Raw genomic sequence first — 17,065 nt, forward strand, 5'->3', positions numbered from 1 at the left:
AGTAAAGTAAGTAATTTTATATTTTTGAATAAAATCTCATACCATTAAATAGGGGTGAGTACAGGTAACGGATACCCGATTATCCGTGTGAACTTAAACTGAACCAATTAAATTGGTTCTGGAACTAACGGGTAATCGGGTCCAACTCAAACTAAATCGATGATCTTTGTTAGTGATTAGTTCGGGTATCAATTATGAGAGTGCGGAATCCGAACCAACTTGCGAACCCGATCATATATTAATTAAATAAAAAAATAAAAAATATATATATAACTTTTTCATTAGACAAAAATTATCACTATTAATATGTTTGAATTTTAATGAGTTTACTTTTTAATGTATTTGGTATTTAACATGTTTGGATTATTTGTTGAATTTTTAAGATAAAAATTTGGTTTTTTTTTTATGAATTTCACCGTCATTGGGTACCCAATCATCCGAAACGAACCAATCCATTTTTAATCGGTTTGGTTTGGTTTGGCTACATGTAAAAAAAAATACAAATCTGAACCAAACCAAACTAATTACATTTTGATCAGTTCGGTTCTAATTTTACCATAAACCCGAACCAAATCTACCCGTGTTCACCCGTACCATTGAAATCACCAATGATGACTAATTGATGGCTACAAATCACAAAACTTACTAGTCCTAGCACTCCTCAAATTTTAAAATACTGATAAATTTAATTTTAAATAAATGAAATTAGTTTTATATTTATAAAAAAATAATTTTTTTGTGACAAAAATAATCAAATGTTACTTTTATTCTGCTAGATTTATCAATATTCTAAACTTTTATAATTAATTTTATTTTCTTATAAATAAATTTGTTTACATTTTGAACTTTTATGAATAAAAATAATAATTTACTAAACGATGATGGTTAAACATTATTTTATAGGTGTAAGGGCACGTATTAAAGTTATTATTAATATAAGTTTTAAGAAAAATATAATAAATATATTAAAAATTTAAAATTTACATATTTTATAAAAAAAATCTATTAATAATCTTATTATTTGTAATCTTTAAATCATATTAGCTAAACTCAAATAATTCTATCTATTTAATTTCTTGCTTGCCTCTATCTCCTCATTTAGTAATTTATAGCACACTCGTGTGTATGTGTAACGCACTCCACCGCTAAATAGTTCATAACACTCCATTAATGGCAAATTTTAGTTTCTAGCAAAGTAGCAATGCTGTCTTTTATATATAAAAGCCACTTCATTTGAATCTGTACGCATCAAGTCAAGTGTTTCTACTTTCTACTTAAAAAAAGGTCTTATCAATTAATGCATTAAATAATCATAAAAAATGGTTTTGGCATTCAAAAATCTTTTAAATACAAAAAATTAGTCATAATATAAATATACATATTTTATATGTTGCTTCCCATATTTTTCATCAAAATCATTATTAGAATAATTAAATTTAACGTAGCTGAATAATCAGAATAGTCAATTTTTTTGCATCATTATAATGATTAAATAGTTGTTAATTCTTTTGCCTTATCCTACCAACCATCACTAGAGGACAATGGTGGAGTTGCGTCATTTGATTTTTGTTCCTTTTGGATTTTCCCTATTGTCATTCTCAGCACGAAAGCTAAACCCTCATTGAGTTATCAACACAAATATAGACAATATAGCACAGCTCAGATAAATATTGTTGCTAACAACAAAGAGCAGCTAGTACTACTCATATTTCTCAAGTGTTCTTAACTATAACATACATACATGGGCTCATTTCAAGAGAATAGTTTACATGATGCAATATTGAAGACAAAGGCAACACAATTCAACTTATGTTGAACTCGAATTCCATACTTTCCTAGCAAACCTATTATGGTTACTATTATTCCAAATTTCTAACACACTATAAGTTGGCCACGTTACAATTTCTCTTCACTGCTAGACTATATAAGAAACTAATCAACATAAGAAATCTAATAAGTAATTTGGTAGTAGATATCCTTTTTAGTTTCTCACTAATTTGGTAGTACATATACTTGGCCTCCACAGCTTGATAATTCTTAATCGGTTTCTAACCATTCAAGTAATTGATATAAGTAATTTCTGTTACTAGTCTAAGCAGTTCTTGAAACCTCAACAAGTCTCTGTTTACAGAATCCGCTTAAACTAATTATTTGAATAGTTAAAAATCAATTAAAAATTTTCGAATTGTGAATGAGTGTTTTGTCCTTTTGATTAAATAATCAGAAACTTAAAAGGCCATTTACTCATAATTTGAAAACTAACTTTTTAAGACAGTGAAGAAACTTGAAAACATATCTTAATCCTAATAAACTAGCACAAATAACTGAACTAAGTAAAACTTTAATTTGTAATGTAACATGTAAACACCTTGATAGAAACTGGGTTCCCTAGTTAGGCTTTCCAATTTCTATATCACCATTGTGATTATGATCTCCATTTTCAACATCATCACAAGAATGATCAGATATCCCTGTCCATCCACACTCAAAGGTAAAATCCAAGAAATACAGAATGAAAATGAGAACAAAAGTTGAAACAAACATGGGAATAGGTCCAAAGATCCACATGAAGAGAGGAAAGGAGAAGTAGAAGGCGCGCAAGCCGAGGGACCAGAAGTAGCTCCCCCGGTTGACGGTGGTGGCAACATACTCCGCCGTGAGCATCTGGTGGCGAAGGCTGGTGGATAGTTTCTTGAATGGGACGTTGATGAGGATGCTTGCATGGCTATAGTACCTTATGGATTGAACGTTGAGCAAGAATGCAAGCAAGAAACATACCAATATTGAGAAGAACTTTAAGGAGAGGCATAATTCACTTCTATCACCAAAAACCTCAGAGATAACCGTCATGGTTGCTGGATTTCTGCCGTTGAAGCCGCCGCCGTGGTAGCTGCCGTCAAAGCCGGCTGCTCCTCCGCCGCTGGTCATTAAGACTCCGCCGCTGGTCATTAAGACGGCGATTAGTGAAGAAAGCATTATGGCGGTGGAGGCCAAAAGTGTTGACGCCATTATGTTGTTCCTTAAAGATTGCACTGCAAGAACCCCATTCTTCATCCCATCCTAAATTAAATTATTAATTTCAATATCATGAAGAAAGTAATATAAATAATCCAAAATTGAAAAAATGTTTAAATTCCAAAACCACGTAGGTACCTCCATCATAGCTTGAACCCATAAACGGCGATTGAATGCATTGACACCAATTACAGTTTTGGTGGGTTGCCTCACAACTTTCTGAAGAAGCCATAAATGGTATGCTACCATTGCAAGGAGACCACACGGAACGAGAACGAGATCAAGAACCTTCTTTTCCATTTTCAAGATTTAAAACTCAAATTAAGATTCTGAGATTGAATCTGATGCACGCTAGCTCTCTTCTTTTGCGTAGCCTAATTGGGGAAGATGATGAGAAGTGAGATTAATAAATTGAATGGAAAGAGATTAGAAGAGAACAAATTGGACACGGATGTGAATAGAAGAGTGAAACGTGCGGATCGGATTCAAGAGAAGAACGTGAGAGGGTTTTGTATATATAATGCATTCATACACCAAACTATGTAACTCACATGCCACTCCAATGTAACCTTTTCCTGAACTCGTTTCCTTTTATGACCCTTTTTCCCTTATATAGGATCACGAGAATTTTTTAAAAAAAAAAAAATCTATAAATATAAAAAAATTAGCTTCTTCAGCTCTACATATTTACGTGTATAAACATGTTTTGGTATATTTTTCAATCAAAGAAATAATCAAATATTTTTATAATAGGCATAATCAAATTGTTTTTCTATAACATCAAATATGTGTTTTTATATGGTAGTTGATTTTTAATAGTTATGTTGTATGATTATAAATTTTCACAGCATATATGTATATAAAACGGTAATTGTTATTATAAAATTTTATTTTCATATTTTATGATAAAGTATGACTAAAAATCATTGAAAGAGAATTAACAAGTAGAATGTTATTTTTTAATTGATTAAGCTTGAACTAAAGATCATTTCTTTTATCGGTCAAATTGTAACACTTTATCATAAAGTAATAAAAAATGTCATGTTAACACTAAAAATCAGCTATTAAATTTGTGTATAAATATATATATATATATTATTTAATTTATTTTTATATATATTTTATATTTTAATTTATATTTTAAATAAATAACTAATTTAATAATTAATTTTTTGTATATACGTAATATGATTGTAAAGTAGTATACTACTTTACTTTGTATGAGAATTTATCTTGTGAAATTTAAAATAGAGTAATATACTAAATTATTCTCCAAAAATTTTTAGTCACACAATTTAGTTTTCAATAAATTTTATCACTAAATCAGTCTTTAACTTTTTATTTTGTTAAATATACTAATTTTTAGGTCAAATTTTACTAAAAAGTTAGACAAATTAATATCTGTTATAAAAATATTTTTTTCCTAAAATTTTTTAAAATTCTCATATCAGTTTCTTCATATATACCAACAATTAATGTGTGGACTAATTCGTCTAAGGAAATAAAAGTTTGAGAACTGATTTAATGATTAAAATTTATTAAAAAAATAAAATATTCGACTAAATTTTGCTAAGTAAATATAAGCACTAGGCTCATCATAGTTAGTTAGCTCGCTAGCTAACTTCTTGAACTTCTTACATCTTTGGTGAGAAGTTTGGTCTCTTTTTTTTTAATGGAAGATAAATTATCTTTTAAAGAAATAGTCAAGCGATACTTACAATTTGTAAATTACACATTAAATCTAAAACCAAGTAAGAAAATAGATAAATTTTATGTTGAACTGTAGTCTGAGAGGAGACACAAAATTCGATTATAAAGAATCTTATAAGACAGAAACAGAAGTAAATCACAATTTTTTTTATTTCTGATTCCACACTAAAAGTGCTGCAACACAGAAAAGTACCATCTCTTCTTCGAATAGGTCTAAATGCTTTCTAAATCTAAAAATATTTTTCTAGACAAAAAAATTTTTTCGTTCGATCTTTATCCTAGATCTGTAAAATCATATCTAAAACATTCATAAAAGAGATCAATACACTACAAAGAAAAAAGAACAACTACAGATGGGTTATTTTAGATTTAGATCTCTAAAAAACAAACAAACAGAAAAATCGAGAAAGAGAGTACAAAAGAAAGGAAAAAGGCGGGTTAAACAAGGGGTGGTGGAAAGGTGTAGACGGCGAAAAGGAATGGCGGTGATGGTAAAAATGTGTTTGGCGATAGTGAGAGTAAGATAGTGAAAAGGGAGAATGATGGATGGTTAGGGAGGAGGAAAAAAAAAGGGAAAGAGAAGAGACAGAAGAATGTTTGAGGGGAAGGGGGGGGGGAGGGAGCTGATGAGGAGAGGAGTCGAGGAGGAGAGGATGGCCACCGAAGTCTAAAATTGAGACGGCGACGACGGCAACCCTTAAGAAGATTTATTTATGATTTTCTTTTTGCAGAGAGAGAGCATTTTCTTCGAATATAAAACTCTCGATGAAAAGTTTGGTCTCTGATCTAATATGTCTAAGAAATTAAGGATTATTATCATAAATAATCCTGTGCATCACCATATGTATGAATATCTAAATATAAAATATTTTATATATTAAAAATATATGAAATGATTAAATTAATTAATATGTATTTTATTTAAATGGTATATGAAAGAAAATTTTATAATTTTTTAAGAAATAAAAAATTAAAAGGTAATAAACTAGGATAAATAATATTTTTATTGTGAAAAAACATTCAAACATAATGTATTATAGACAATTAATTGACCTGATCAATGAAAATTATATTATTTAACCACAAAAAAAGAAAAGCTTTTAAATGGTTTTTAATTAAAATAAATGTGCAGAAACAAATGTTGGTTTAGTAATGAATACACCGCTGATGATTTTGTGCCATAAACTTGATGCGAGAGCAGATATTATAACAAGCTAATTAACTGTATCTGACTTCAGTTCTGGGATCAATTCAATGTCCTACAGAAGTTTCGCCCTTCGATGTAGCTTATTGTTGCTTTCATGTAGGTAATATATAACTGATATGGAAAGTTGAAACAAGATTAACAAGAGCAATTGGACGGATTAGGTCATCATGTGATATGAGATTCTTTGCTATCCTTAAATCAATTGCATGGCTTATCCCTCCACATACTTTGCAACACATATGATGTAGCAGACAGCAGTTAATGGTTGGAGTAAGCTCATTCAATTGGTATCGCATTCCATGATAAAGGGACCATAGAGTCATATTTACATCTTGTTTCTCTTAATGGCACTGTTTCCTTTGGTCATTGTCAAAATACTGAATTCTTGGAGCAAGTTTTTCAGGGACCATTCTTGTTTTTCATAATTGGAGCATTAGCCCTCGTGTTTTGTGCAATGGATATCGTATCTTTAGGAATTAAACTATGACTGATGGGTAAAATAGATTCATATAACCATATAACCAAGTTAGTCAAAGTTCAAATAGAATCAAGCGCATTAAATGGAGAGTGAAAAACACGCGCCAGACACGAAAGAAATCCCTCCTTTTCTATTTGCGCTTCATTATGAAAAAACGTTACATCTTCAACACGAAACCAATACACCAAAACATTCATTCGCTTCGAATCTCTCTGAACATCACTCAAACTTCAATCACATTATCTGCGAAAACCACTACTGCAAAAAAATCGGAAGAAGATTTCGCAAGCAACAAGCAGAAACAAACGAAAACAGCAACAAAGACTACCAAAGGTATGAGAAAACTACTGTTCATTTAAAATCTTGCAATATCACGTTTTGCCTACTTGCATTTTAGTTTTACTGGTTTGATTTGCTTCGTTTAGTAGATTGAACTATTATGAACGCTTTTTACAGTATAACTAGGGTTTGGAATGAAATTTGTTATTATTTTTGTTCAATTCAGTGGATAGTGTAACTAGGGCTTTAAGATATACGTGCTTGTTCTTATTGGTGTGGATAGTTTAACTAGAGCTTTGTTACTATCTTCAATACTTTTTTTGCATGGAAGAATACTATTCTTGTTGATTGAAAGTTGATCATCATTTATTAACCACATAAACGTTTTTCGGTTCGGTGGCCTTTGTGATTTTGGTTCTGTGCATGTGAATGTTTTTTGGTTCGGTGGCCTTTGTGATTTTAGTTCTGTGCATGAATGATTTTCGGTTCGGTGGGTTGTGGCATTTTAATTAACTTGATTAAGATATACATGCTTGTGCTTGATGATGTATTGAATGAGTTTTGTTTAGGACAATTGACATTAGAGATAACTCTTTCACTTTGATAAGCCATACTACTGTAAAATTGTCTCATTATATTGGATAGATTTAAGCACAAATGGTAGTTGACCTTGACACTGAAAGAAAGATATCAAGTTTCAGTAAGAGTTTTTAAAGAAGACAATTTGCAAATGTCATTTTGAAAGAACACCTAATTCATGAAATTTGAAAAACTTTTCTTTTGGAAGATGTTGATTTGATTAAGATATGCGTGCTTGTTCTTATTTGTGTGGATAGTTTAACTAGAACTTTAAAAATAATTGTTACTATCTTCAGTACTTTTTTTGCATGGAGGAATAGTATTCTTGTTGATTGAAAGTTGATTATCATTTATTAAGCACATGAACATTTTTCGGTTTGGTACCCTTTGTGATTTTGGTTCTGTGAATGAACTATTTTCGGTTCGGTGGGTTGTGGCATTTTAATTGACTTGATTAAGTTATACATGCTTGTGCTTGTTGATATATTCAATGAAGTATTGACCAAAATTTTTCATTACAGCAAAACACAACAAGAAAATGGTAACAATGAAGGAGAAGGCACATTATAACATAAGCAAATTAAATATATTTATTCGCTTTCATTCGAATAATATCTATTTTGTATTATAAATATATCCTCACATTCTGTTTCAAAACTTGCAGAAAACTCACTATTGCAGATGCCAAACAAAGGCAATAGCAATAGTGTACAGGGAAATGAGTCAAGAAAAGAAAGATATTGTGGAAGAAATGGGATTTGGTGCCATTACAATATTTTGGGTCTATGGCCACGGTTTTTTTGGCCACGGTAAAAAACCGTGACCATAGACCCTCTATGGTCACGGTTTTTTAGGGTGACAAAAAAAAAAGCTATGGTCACGGTTTTTTTGGAAAGGGTGACCATAGAGTACCTATGGTCATTGTTTTTTAAAAAAGGGTGGCCTAAAAGAGCCTATGGTCACGGTTTTGAGGGGTGACCTAAAGGGGGTCTATGGTCACGGTTTTTTACAGTGACCAAAAAGGGTCTATGGTCACGGTTTTTCAAAAAAGGGTGACCTAAAAGGGTCTATGGTCACGGTTTTGGGGGGTGGCCTAAAGGGGTCTATGGTCACGGTTTTGGGGGTGGCCTAAAAGGATCTATGGTCACAGTTTTTGGGGTGACCTAAAGGGGTCTATGGTCACGGTTTTTTACAGTGACCAAAAAGGGGCTATGGTCACGGTTTTTCAAAAAAGGGTGACCTAAAAGGGTCTATTGTCACGGTTTTGGGGGATGACCTAAAGGGGTCTATGGTCACGGTTTTTGGGGTGGCCTAAAAGTGTCTATGGTTACAGTTTTGGGGGTGGCCTAAAGGGTCTATGGTCACGGTTTTTGGGGGTGGCCTAAAAGGGTCTATGGTCACGGTTTTTTACAGTGACCAAAAAGGGACTATGGTCACGGTTTTTCAAAAAAGGGTGACCTAAAAGGTCTATGGTCACGGTTTTGGGGGTGACCTAAAGGGGTCTATGGTCACGGTTTTGGGGGTGGCTTAAAAGGGTCTATGGTCACGGTTTTGGAGCGTGGCCTAAAGGGGTCTTTAGTCACGGTTTTTGGGAGTGGCCTAAAAGGGTCTATAATCACGGTTTTAGGGGTGTCCTAAAGGGGTCTATGGTCACAATTTTTTACAGTGACAAAAAAGGGGCTATAGTCACGGTTTTTCAAAAAATGGTGACCTAAAAGGGTTTATGGTCACGATTTTGGGGGGTGACCTAAAGGGGTCTATGATCACGGTTTTGAAGGGTGACCTAAAAAGGTATATGGTCACAGTTTTACGAAAGGGTTACCTTAGTTCTAACCCTAACCTTAAGCCTAATTACTATTCAAGAATATTTTTGTACTTAAATTGAGTTTTGATAATTTGAATTTAAATTAATTAAAATTTAAAAATTTTAATAATTGAAAACTAATTCAAATTTTATATAATTTAATTTAAATATTAAAATTTTAAATTTAATTTTATAAATAAAAATATTAAATAAAATACTTTTAATTAAATGAGAGAGGGAGGAGCCGCGCTGCTGCCGCCATCCATCCCGCCTCGCCATTGTCGCCCTTGTCGTCGCCGTCGCAGCTCGTCGTCCTTTGTCTTGCTCTATCACCATCGTAAGCTCGTCTTTCTGCTTCGGCCATCAATACTTTCTTTGCTGTGAGTTGGTGTAATATTCCAAGTTTTTGAATAATTAAATTTGTTATATTTGTTGAAATTAAAATTCCGATGATAAAAAAATAAAGAAAAATTATATCATTTAATTTGAATAATTAATATTTTGATAATAAACTATATTTTATAAAATGTGATTAATATGTTTATTTTATAATTTAAATTAAAAATAATTAATTGAATTTAGTAATATGTTGATAAATAATGTTCTTAAATATTTTTGATAGAATATATTTGATTTTAAAATTACTCCATCCTCCAATTTTATTAAAATATCTATTCATATCTATTTTTATTCCTTTATAAAATATTAAAATTCCTAATTTTGTAACTTTAATTTTTAAATTGAATTAGAAACCTAATTCCCAAATTGAAGAACCCTAACCCTAATCCCTCCTCACCACACTCAGCCGCATCCCCTTTCCCTTTAATCCCTTTCAAACGTAACACAGCAGCAGAGAAGGAGAGCTGTGATCGAAAAAGAGGAAGAGCCACGCTGCCGCCGCTGTCCAGCCGCCTCGCCACCACCGTCGCGCCATCGTCGCTCCCAGCTCGCCGCCATCCTCCACGTCGTTGCCGCCACTGTTCGCAAAGAGGAGAGAGAGAGACGTTGAGACAGAGTAGCGCCGAGAGGGAGAGGAGCTTCCATCATCGTCAATTCGTGCTAGCCAGAGGAAGCCGCTGCCGCCGATGAGTTGTCGCCGCTGTGACGCGTCCGAGAGGAGAGGAGTCGTGCGTTAAAAGCCGTCGCGTCTTGCCGCCAAGGGTTCCATCGCAGCCAACCCGTCGCAGTTGGTGTCGCCGTCGTGCCTGTTGGATTCCACCGTGGAGAAGAGAACGACACGAGGGAGAGAGGGAGACAGAGCCGTGCGAGCCAGAGGAGGCACTGTCCTCGCTGTTGCTGCCACGGTCGCTGGTGAGTCGTGCACCGCCATCAGAGTCAGAAGACAGCATCAGCCTTCTTGTTCTGGTTCCGATTCCTCCATTTCTAAAATTGTAACACTCATTCTTGTTCTGCTTCAAACTTGTTCCTTTGCCATGTTCTTGTTCTAATCCTAGTCACATATTTTTATTTTAGTTCTGCCACTTTGCTTCAAAATTGCTGTTGTAACTCGTATTGGTTTTGGGACTGTTGTGGCTGCTGCTGGTTTTGTTCGAGGCTACTGCTGCTGTGAGAAAGGAAAAAGGAATTTGTCACGGTTAAGGAATTCTTCAAGTTTCGGTTATTTGAGGTAGGAAATTTATTTTAAAATTAACTGTTTTAATTTATGAATGCCAATGAAGTTTAGTGAGTAATTGCAAATAATTTATAAATGTCTTGTTTGGTTAATTGATGAAAATTGATGAAATTGAGATTGTTGGTGATTGTGAATATGGTTGAATGTGATGAAATTGTGATGAGATTGATTTGTAGTTGTGTTTGAGGATGATGATTTATGTTGGTTATGTGATTTGATGATGATGAGGGTATGCTTGAAATGCTGTTGGAAGTTGATGAACTATTATGAATATGTATGTGTAATTTTGTGAATTATTGATTCCGAATTCTTGGAACTATACTACTAATTCTAATAACTGTGTTTAATGAAATGGAAGTTGGAATTGTGATATTGGAAGAGTTCTAGGCTTAGATACAAAAGTGGGAGTGTAAGGTTGCTTAATTGTCATTAAATTGAAATATGATTAGTTAATTATTGAATGAAATATATTTGAGAAAAGTTAGTTGTTGTGATTACTCTGAATTATGATTGAAGCTGGATGTGGTTCTGAATTACTCTGAAAAGTTGGTTTGCTTACTTTTGAAAGGAAGAATGGAGATGTACCCCAAGTGAGTTAAATACTTCTGCAATAAATAATTCATGTCAATGCTATTACAAAGGAAGATTTCCTTGCTCGGTTGCTCCCAATGAACTTGAACCTTTTAAGAATTTTTCTTCTCAGGTAATAAATATTCATGTTAATAATTTTCAAATTCAGTTGAAGCATGATTACTAATACTTAACAATGAAGGTTTGATGTTAATGCAGCTTGCTGCTTTGGACTTTATTGCATGTGCAACTGCTGATGTATTTTCCATGACAGATTCTGGTACCAACTCTCAGCAATGGTGTCTGGATTCAGAAGCTACTATGGTGGCGATCATGCTCCCACTTTGAGGCCTAATTAACAAGAAGAGGCTGGCATGTGTAGACAACCTTAACACCATCAATCAACACATTCACGCACCCATTGTATAATATTAGACTAAGACCAGCCCAATGCACATGGAGCTGAATTACTTATACTAGTAGTATAGATCTAAAAATGTTATTACTTATAACTTAATTTATGTATAATTTTATTGATATGTTAGTTGGTTAATTTAATCACAACTTATCTTAATTGTTGATTATTATTTTTTATTTTTAGATTTATTTTGTGATTATCATCATTTTGGGATGTGATTATACTTTAAAAAATAAAATTAAATCTCATAAAACAAAATAGGCTATGGTCACGGTTTTAAGGAGTGGTGATAGAGGCTATGGTCACGGCCAAAACCGTGATCATAGATAAGGCTATGGTCACGGTTTTGAGGAGGGGTGACCATAGAGGCTATGGTCACAGCCAAAACCGTGACCATAGATAAGGCTATGGTCACGGTTTTAAGGAGGGGTGACCATAGAGGCTATGGTCACGGCCAAAACCGTGACCACAGATATGGCTATGGTCACGGTTTTGAGGAGGGGTGACCATAGGCTCTATGGTCACGGCTAAAACCGTGACCATAGATAAGGCTATGGTCACGGTTTTGAGGAGGGGTGACCATAGACGCTATGGTCATAGTTTTAAGGAAGGGTGACTATAGAGGCTATGGTCACGGCCAAAACCGTGACCATAGATATGGCTATGGTCACGGTTTTTATGCGTGACCATAGATTGCCCTATGGTCACGGTTAAAAACCGTGGCCTAAAGTGTCAGAATTTGAAAATTGTAACCGTGACCATAGAAACCGTGACCATAGGTAAAAAAACCGTGACCATAGACCTATGGCCACGACGGAATAGGCCACGGTAAAAAACCGTGACCATAGGTCCAAAACCGTGACCATAGATCTATGGTCACCCTTTTTACTAGCTATGGTCACGGTTTTTTACCGTGACCATAGGCCTTTTTTTTTGTAGTGTGCCCTGACAAATGTCCCAGAAATGAATGTCTCTAATACACTGTTGAAAGAATTGCTTGATCGGTTTGATGAAGAGAAAGGATGCTTGAAAACTCTCCAGGGGAAAATATACATCACTCCTCGGAAAGTAACAGCTGCCCTCGGCATAACCAACAGAGGTAATACATTTTCCACTTACTGCTTATTTTCAGTTCATTGGTGTCTAGAAAATTAAATTGACTGTTTTTGACTAATTTTTGCTATTAAAATATTGTAGGGAATCGTTTTTCTGAAAAGGTTGATTACAACAACTTGAATCTAGCAGACAAGGAATGTGCTGGACATGAGTGTAGAAGGGGAGGAGAACCAGAAAAATTCAAGAGGACTTTTGTTGTCTTCATACAAAAGTGCTTCTTGCCCCCCACAACGGTAAGTATGGCCTCCCCAATCCATAAGCCACCAATCTTTCATGTGAACAACATTCGAGAATGGGATTGGGCAATGCATGTGCTAAACTTCTTGATGAAATGAGTTGAAAACAAGAGAAAGGGGGGAAGAAACAGTCTGTTGATGGCTGCGTTTTTGTATTAATGTTGATATACTTCCACGAAACGAAGTTTCCCTGCCCGTTTGCACCTGATGCTCCCCCTGCACCATAGGTGGCCCATTGGACAAGGGAAATGATGATTGAACGGATTTCAACCGAAGCAACAGAACCATTGGTAAATACTCTACTAAAATTTTCCGAAAAATTTGCTTTCAAATGCTTTTAAAATACTCTATTAACTAAATAAACTTCTGTTTTAGGTTATAATTAATTTATTTGTCCTACTTGCAATTCTTAGTTTGTTGATTTGAATGTTTCTGCATTAAGAAATATTTTTCTTGATGATTAAATAGTTGTCATGTACTATTCACCATATGAATATTTTTCGGTTCGGTGGGATTGCTTCATTTGGTTCACCAGATTGTTAATGTGTTTTCTTGATGATTAAATAATTGAGTCTTTGTTTCTGTTGTAGGGACTTCTGTACAGAAAGAAAAAAAAACAAAAACAAGTAATTAACTTGGACAAGAAAGAAAAAGAAAAGAAAATAAAAAAGAAAACGATCGAGATGGATTCTTCTTCGGAAGAGGAAAGATTCTCTGAATCTGAATCCGAAAGCCAGTAAGTTTAATTTTGATATTGATTTCATTTAACTTTTATTTGCTTAAATTTGTTCTTATGCACTTGTTCATATGTATTGCAGCGAAGAAGAAATAAAAAAAAAACCGAAACAAAGAAAAGAAAACAACCACCGAAAGTGGTTAAAAAACAAACCAAAAAAACAAAGCATGTGCCAATAGATTCAGAGAACACAAGCGAATCTGAAAGCCAGTAAGTATTGCGTAATTTCTGTGAGACATTTTGTTGATTGCATATGTATCAATATTTGTTCAGCAAATGAATTAATTTCGATTTGGTGAGATTCTAACTTTCGGTTTAGCACTTTAGTTTAGTTCGGTTCGATAGTGTCTGTCAGTTTGGTTGACTTCATTGTTAGTGTCTTGTCTTCGGTATAAATTCAATGTGTTTGTTTGTATTCCAGAGAAAATGAAATCGAAAAAACACCCGTAATAAAAAGAAAACAACTGCAAAGGGTGTCAAAAACACAAGCCCAATCTAACAAGGAGTAAGTTTCTCGAATCATTTTTTATTGATACTTACATTTTAGGTTCCTTGATACTTATTTTATGAACTTTCAGAACTGAAAAAGCAAAAGACAATACTGCCGAAAGAAGAAAATGAGCATTGGAGATGATAAGGGAAAAAAGATCAAAGAAAAGAAATGATAGAGCTCAGTCAACAAACATTGCTCCGGATCACTTTGACTCAGCAGAGGCACAAAATGAATTCTCTCAAACGTAAGATTCAGTTTATTATTACCAAGTTCTTTTTCTTTCTTTGCTTACTTTTGCTACAACCTTTTCTAATTCCTCTAGAATGAATTACTGATATTTATTTATCTTGCTTAGAGTGCCGACTGTAAATCTGCATAGCGAGCAACTGTTACAGACTCAAGGAAGCTCTACACCTTCTGTAAATACCGTGAGCAATACCAGGTAAATTGGTTCACTGCATATTATACTTTTGGTTCAGTGGTTGCCCAAAAATGAATTTAACGTGTTTCTAGACCTCTGCTTTGAATCTTGGTTTCAAATTTTAATTTGTTATCTTTTTTTTAGGAAAAATACGCCTGAAAGCCCAGTAAAATATTTTAGAAAAAAGAAAATCTTCCCAAGAAAGACTTCTAAAACTCCACCAGTGTAAGTTAAAAATATTTATGTTACTCTTTTAGATTTAGGTAATAATTCTTGTTTAATTAATCACAATAAAAATGTGTTTAAATGCCACTAGAGCTACACTTGATTTTGAGCTACAAATCATTGAGTTTCGACAAGAAACTCGTTCTCAACCTTTGGAAGTGTGAATTTTTCAATGTGCAAATTCCTAAACATTCTTATACAGTATATCTCATAATGCCCAAAGAACAAGTGCATGCCTCGGTAAATTCTTTCCCAATTGCGTTAACAATAATAATTTTTCTAAACATTCTTATATAGTATATCTCATAACTTTTCTTTGTGTAGGTTGTCAGTATACATAGCATGATTCTCAACCAAATCAAAGTTCGGCGGTATCAGGAACAAATATACATTGTGCCTCTAGATATTGTGGTAAGCTAAATTTCTTATTCACTGCTGATTCGTTTTCGGTTCGGTCAGAATGTTAATATTGGTTCACCTGATTCTTATGTGTTCTGTTGAGTTCTTTTGCATGAAGAAAACTTCTCTCTTGATGATTGAATGTTTTTCACGTTTTATTCAGCATATGAATTGTGTTGGATTCTGTGGAAATGTTATTTAACTGATGTTCATTTTGTAGAATTTTATGTTGGGAACACATGGCATGGAGTGCACTGATAAGAGGACAAACAAGGCGTACAGGTTTGATATTGAGCAGTATGCCCACCACCGCCAGTTTCTTCACAAAAGGAAACTTGCATCGCATCCACTTGTAAGTTGTAATTTCTAAAAATTCTTTGATAATTCTCTTGTTTGCTATTGTTTCGACTGAAATATTCTATAATTTTTCAAAACTTCAGCTATTTGTCCCAATTTGCAATGGAGGGCATTGGTAGTCGTAGATTGCTGATGTCAACAAAAAAAAATTCTATGTCCTTGACCCTGTCAATAAGCTGCCAGAACATATACCTGATTCGAAGAAGCAACTGAACAAATTTGTTGTAAGTTATTTTCTTGTAAATTATTCAAATTATTCTTTACATGAGAGGAGTTTGGTTCACTATTGTCGGTTCTGTTTATTTACCTTTTTTGTCTCTTTAGGGTTTAATAATTTTCCCAGATGAGGGTGTACGCTGGGCGGAACCCCTAATGGAGGATGGACTGAGAGAGGAAGCAGCGTATATCCAATTGGATGGTTAACGTACAGAGTACGAATCTTTCTCTTCTATAGTGCTATTTTTAATATATTTTATTTTGTATACTATTGATCGTATTATACTCAATTCTTGCTTAGCTATGATTGTGAAATATACATGATGAAATGGCTCGAAACAATAGATCCACGAAAAATCAAAAGCGGGAAGAGATATAAATATAAAGCTTGGACACAAGTAAGTACTTTCTAAATTAATAAACTTCTTTCTTTTCTTATTTCATGCAGTTCAGTTGATAGTGTAACTAGGACTTTGAAGTTGGTTGTTACTCTATTGACTAGTTCTTTTCCATGCAGAAATACTATTTTTGTTGATTGAAATTTGATCACCATTTATTCACCACATAAACAATTTTTGGTTCGGTGGCTCTTATAATTTTGATTCACCAAGTGAATGTTTTTCGGTTTGGTGGCCTCCTTTTAATTTGTTCAGGGTTTAGGATTACTGTGATTGCATTTTTACAGTATAAATAGGGCTTTGAATGAAATTTGTTATTATTTAATGTGATTTTGATTTACTTGATATTTAATGTGTTCAGGGTTTAGGGTTATTGTGATTGCATTTTTACAATATGATTAGGGCTTTGAATGATATTATTCTTATTTCATTTGGGTTCATTTCTTATGTAACTAATTCATTTCACTTGAAATATAGAAAGAGATTGATGACTTCAGATACCAATATAGTCCAAATCTTCTGTTGCATGAAATGAACAAAATCAGAGACCAAGTGATTTGGGAATCTGAAGTAATAAGACTTTCCAAGCCATCTGATGTCCTCTCCAGCCCTTATTGTAAATTCACATATGGGGATTTAGATAGAGAATAGCATATACTAGTTGTAATTAACAATATTTTGTTTAATGTATGTATCAAACAATCCATATACTAGTTGTATATATTTTGTTTAACTTGTTAAAAACGCAAAAAATGCTTCTTTCAAATGTATATGT

General features: G+C 33.6%; 1 protein-coding gene across 1 annotated transcript; it reads right to left on the bottom strand.

The window, feature by feature from the left end:
- Positions 1 to 1,670: 1,670 nt before the first annotated feature.
- LOC107610110 (uncharacterized) lies at positions 1,671 to 3,598 on the bottom strand. The gene is made up of 2 exons (XM_016312185.3): positions 3,154 to 3,598; positions 1,671 to 3,060 (listed from the first exon to the last, which is right to left on the bottom strand). Exons 1-2 carry the CDS (start codon positions 3,313 to 3,315, stop codon positions 2,389 to 2,391), a joined length of 834 nt encoding a protein of 277 aa, XP_016167671.1. The 5' UTR covers positions 3,316 to 3,598; the 3' UTR covers positions 1,671 to 2,388.
- Between the last annotated feature and the right edge of the window lie 13,467 nt (positions 3,599 to 17,065).

Source organism: Arachis ipaensis, chromosome B7 (assembly GCF_059453495.1).
Source record: "Arachis ipaensis isolate K30076 ecotype BB chromosome B7, ASM5945349v1, whole genome shotgun sequence".
In the NCBI taxonomy this organism is placed as follows: domain Eukaryota; kingdom Viridiplantae; phylum Streptophyta; class Magnoliopsida; order Fabales; family Fabaceae; genus Arachis; species Arachis ipaensis.

Bases quoted from the DNA above. Each gene is read 5' to 3' on its own strand.
- LOC107610110 (XM_016312185.3), bottom strand. From the start codon at position 3,315: ATGGAAAAGAAGGTTCTTGATCTCGTTCTCGTTCCGTGTGGTCTCCTT. The intron at 3,061-3,153 runs GTACCTACGTGG...AATTTAATTTAG, and splicing joins GGGTTCAAGCTATGATGGAG to GATGGGATGAAGAATGGGGT.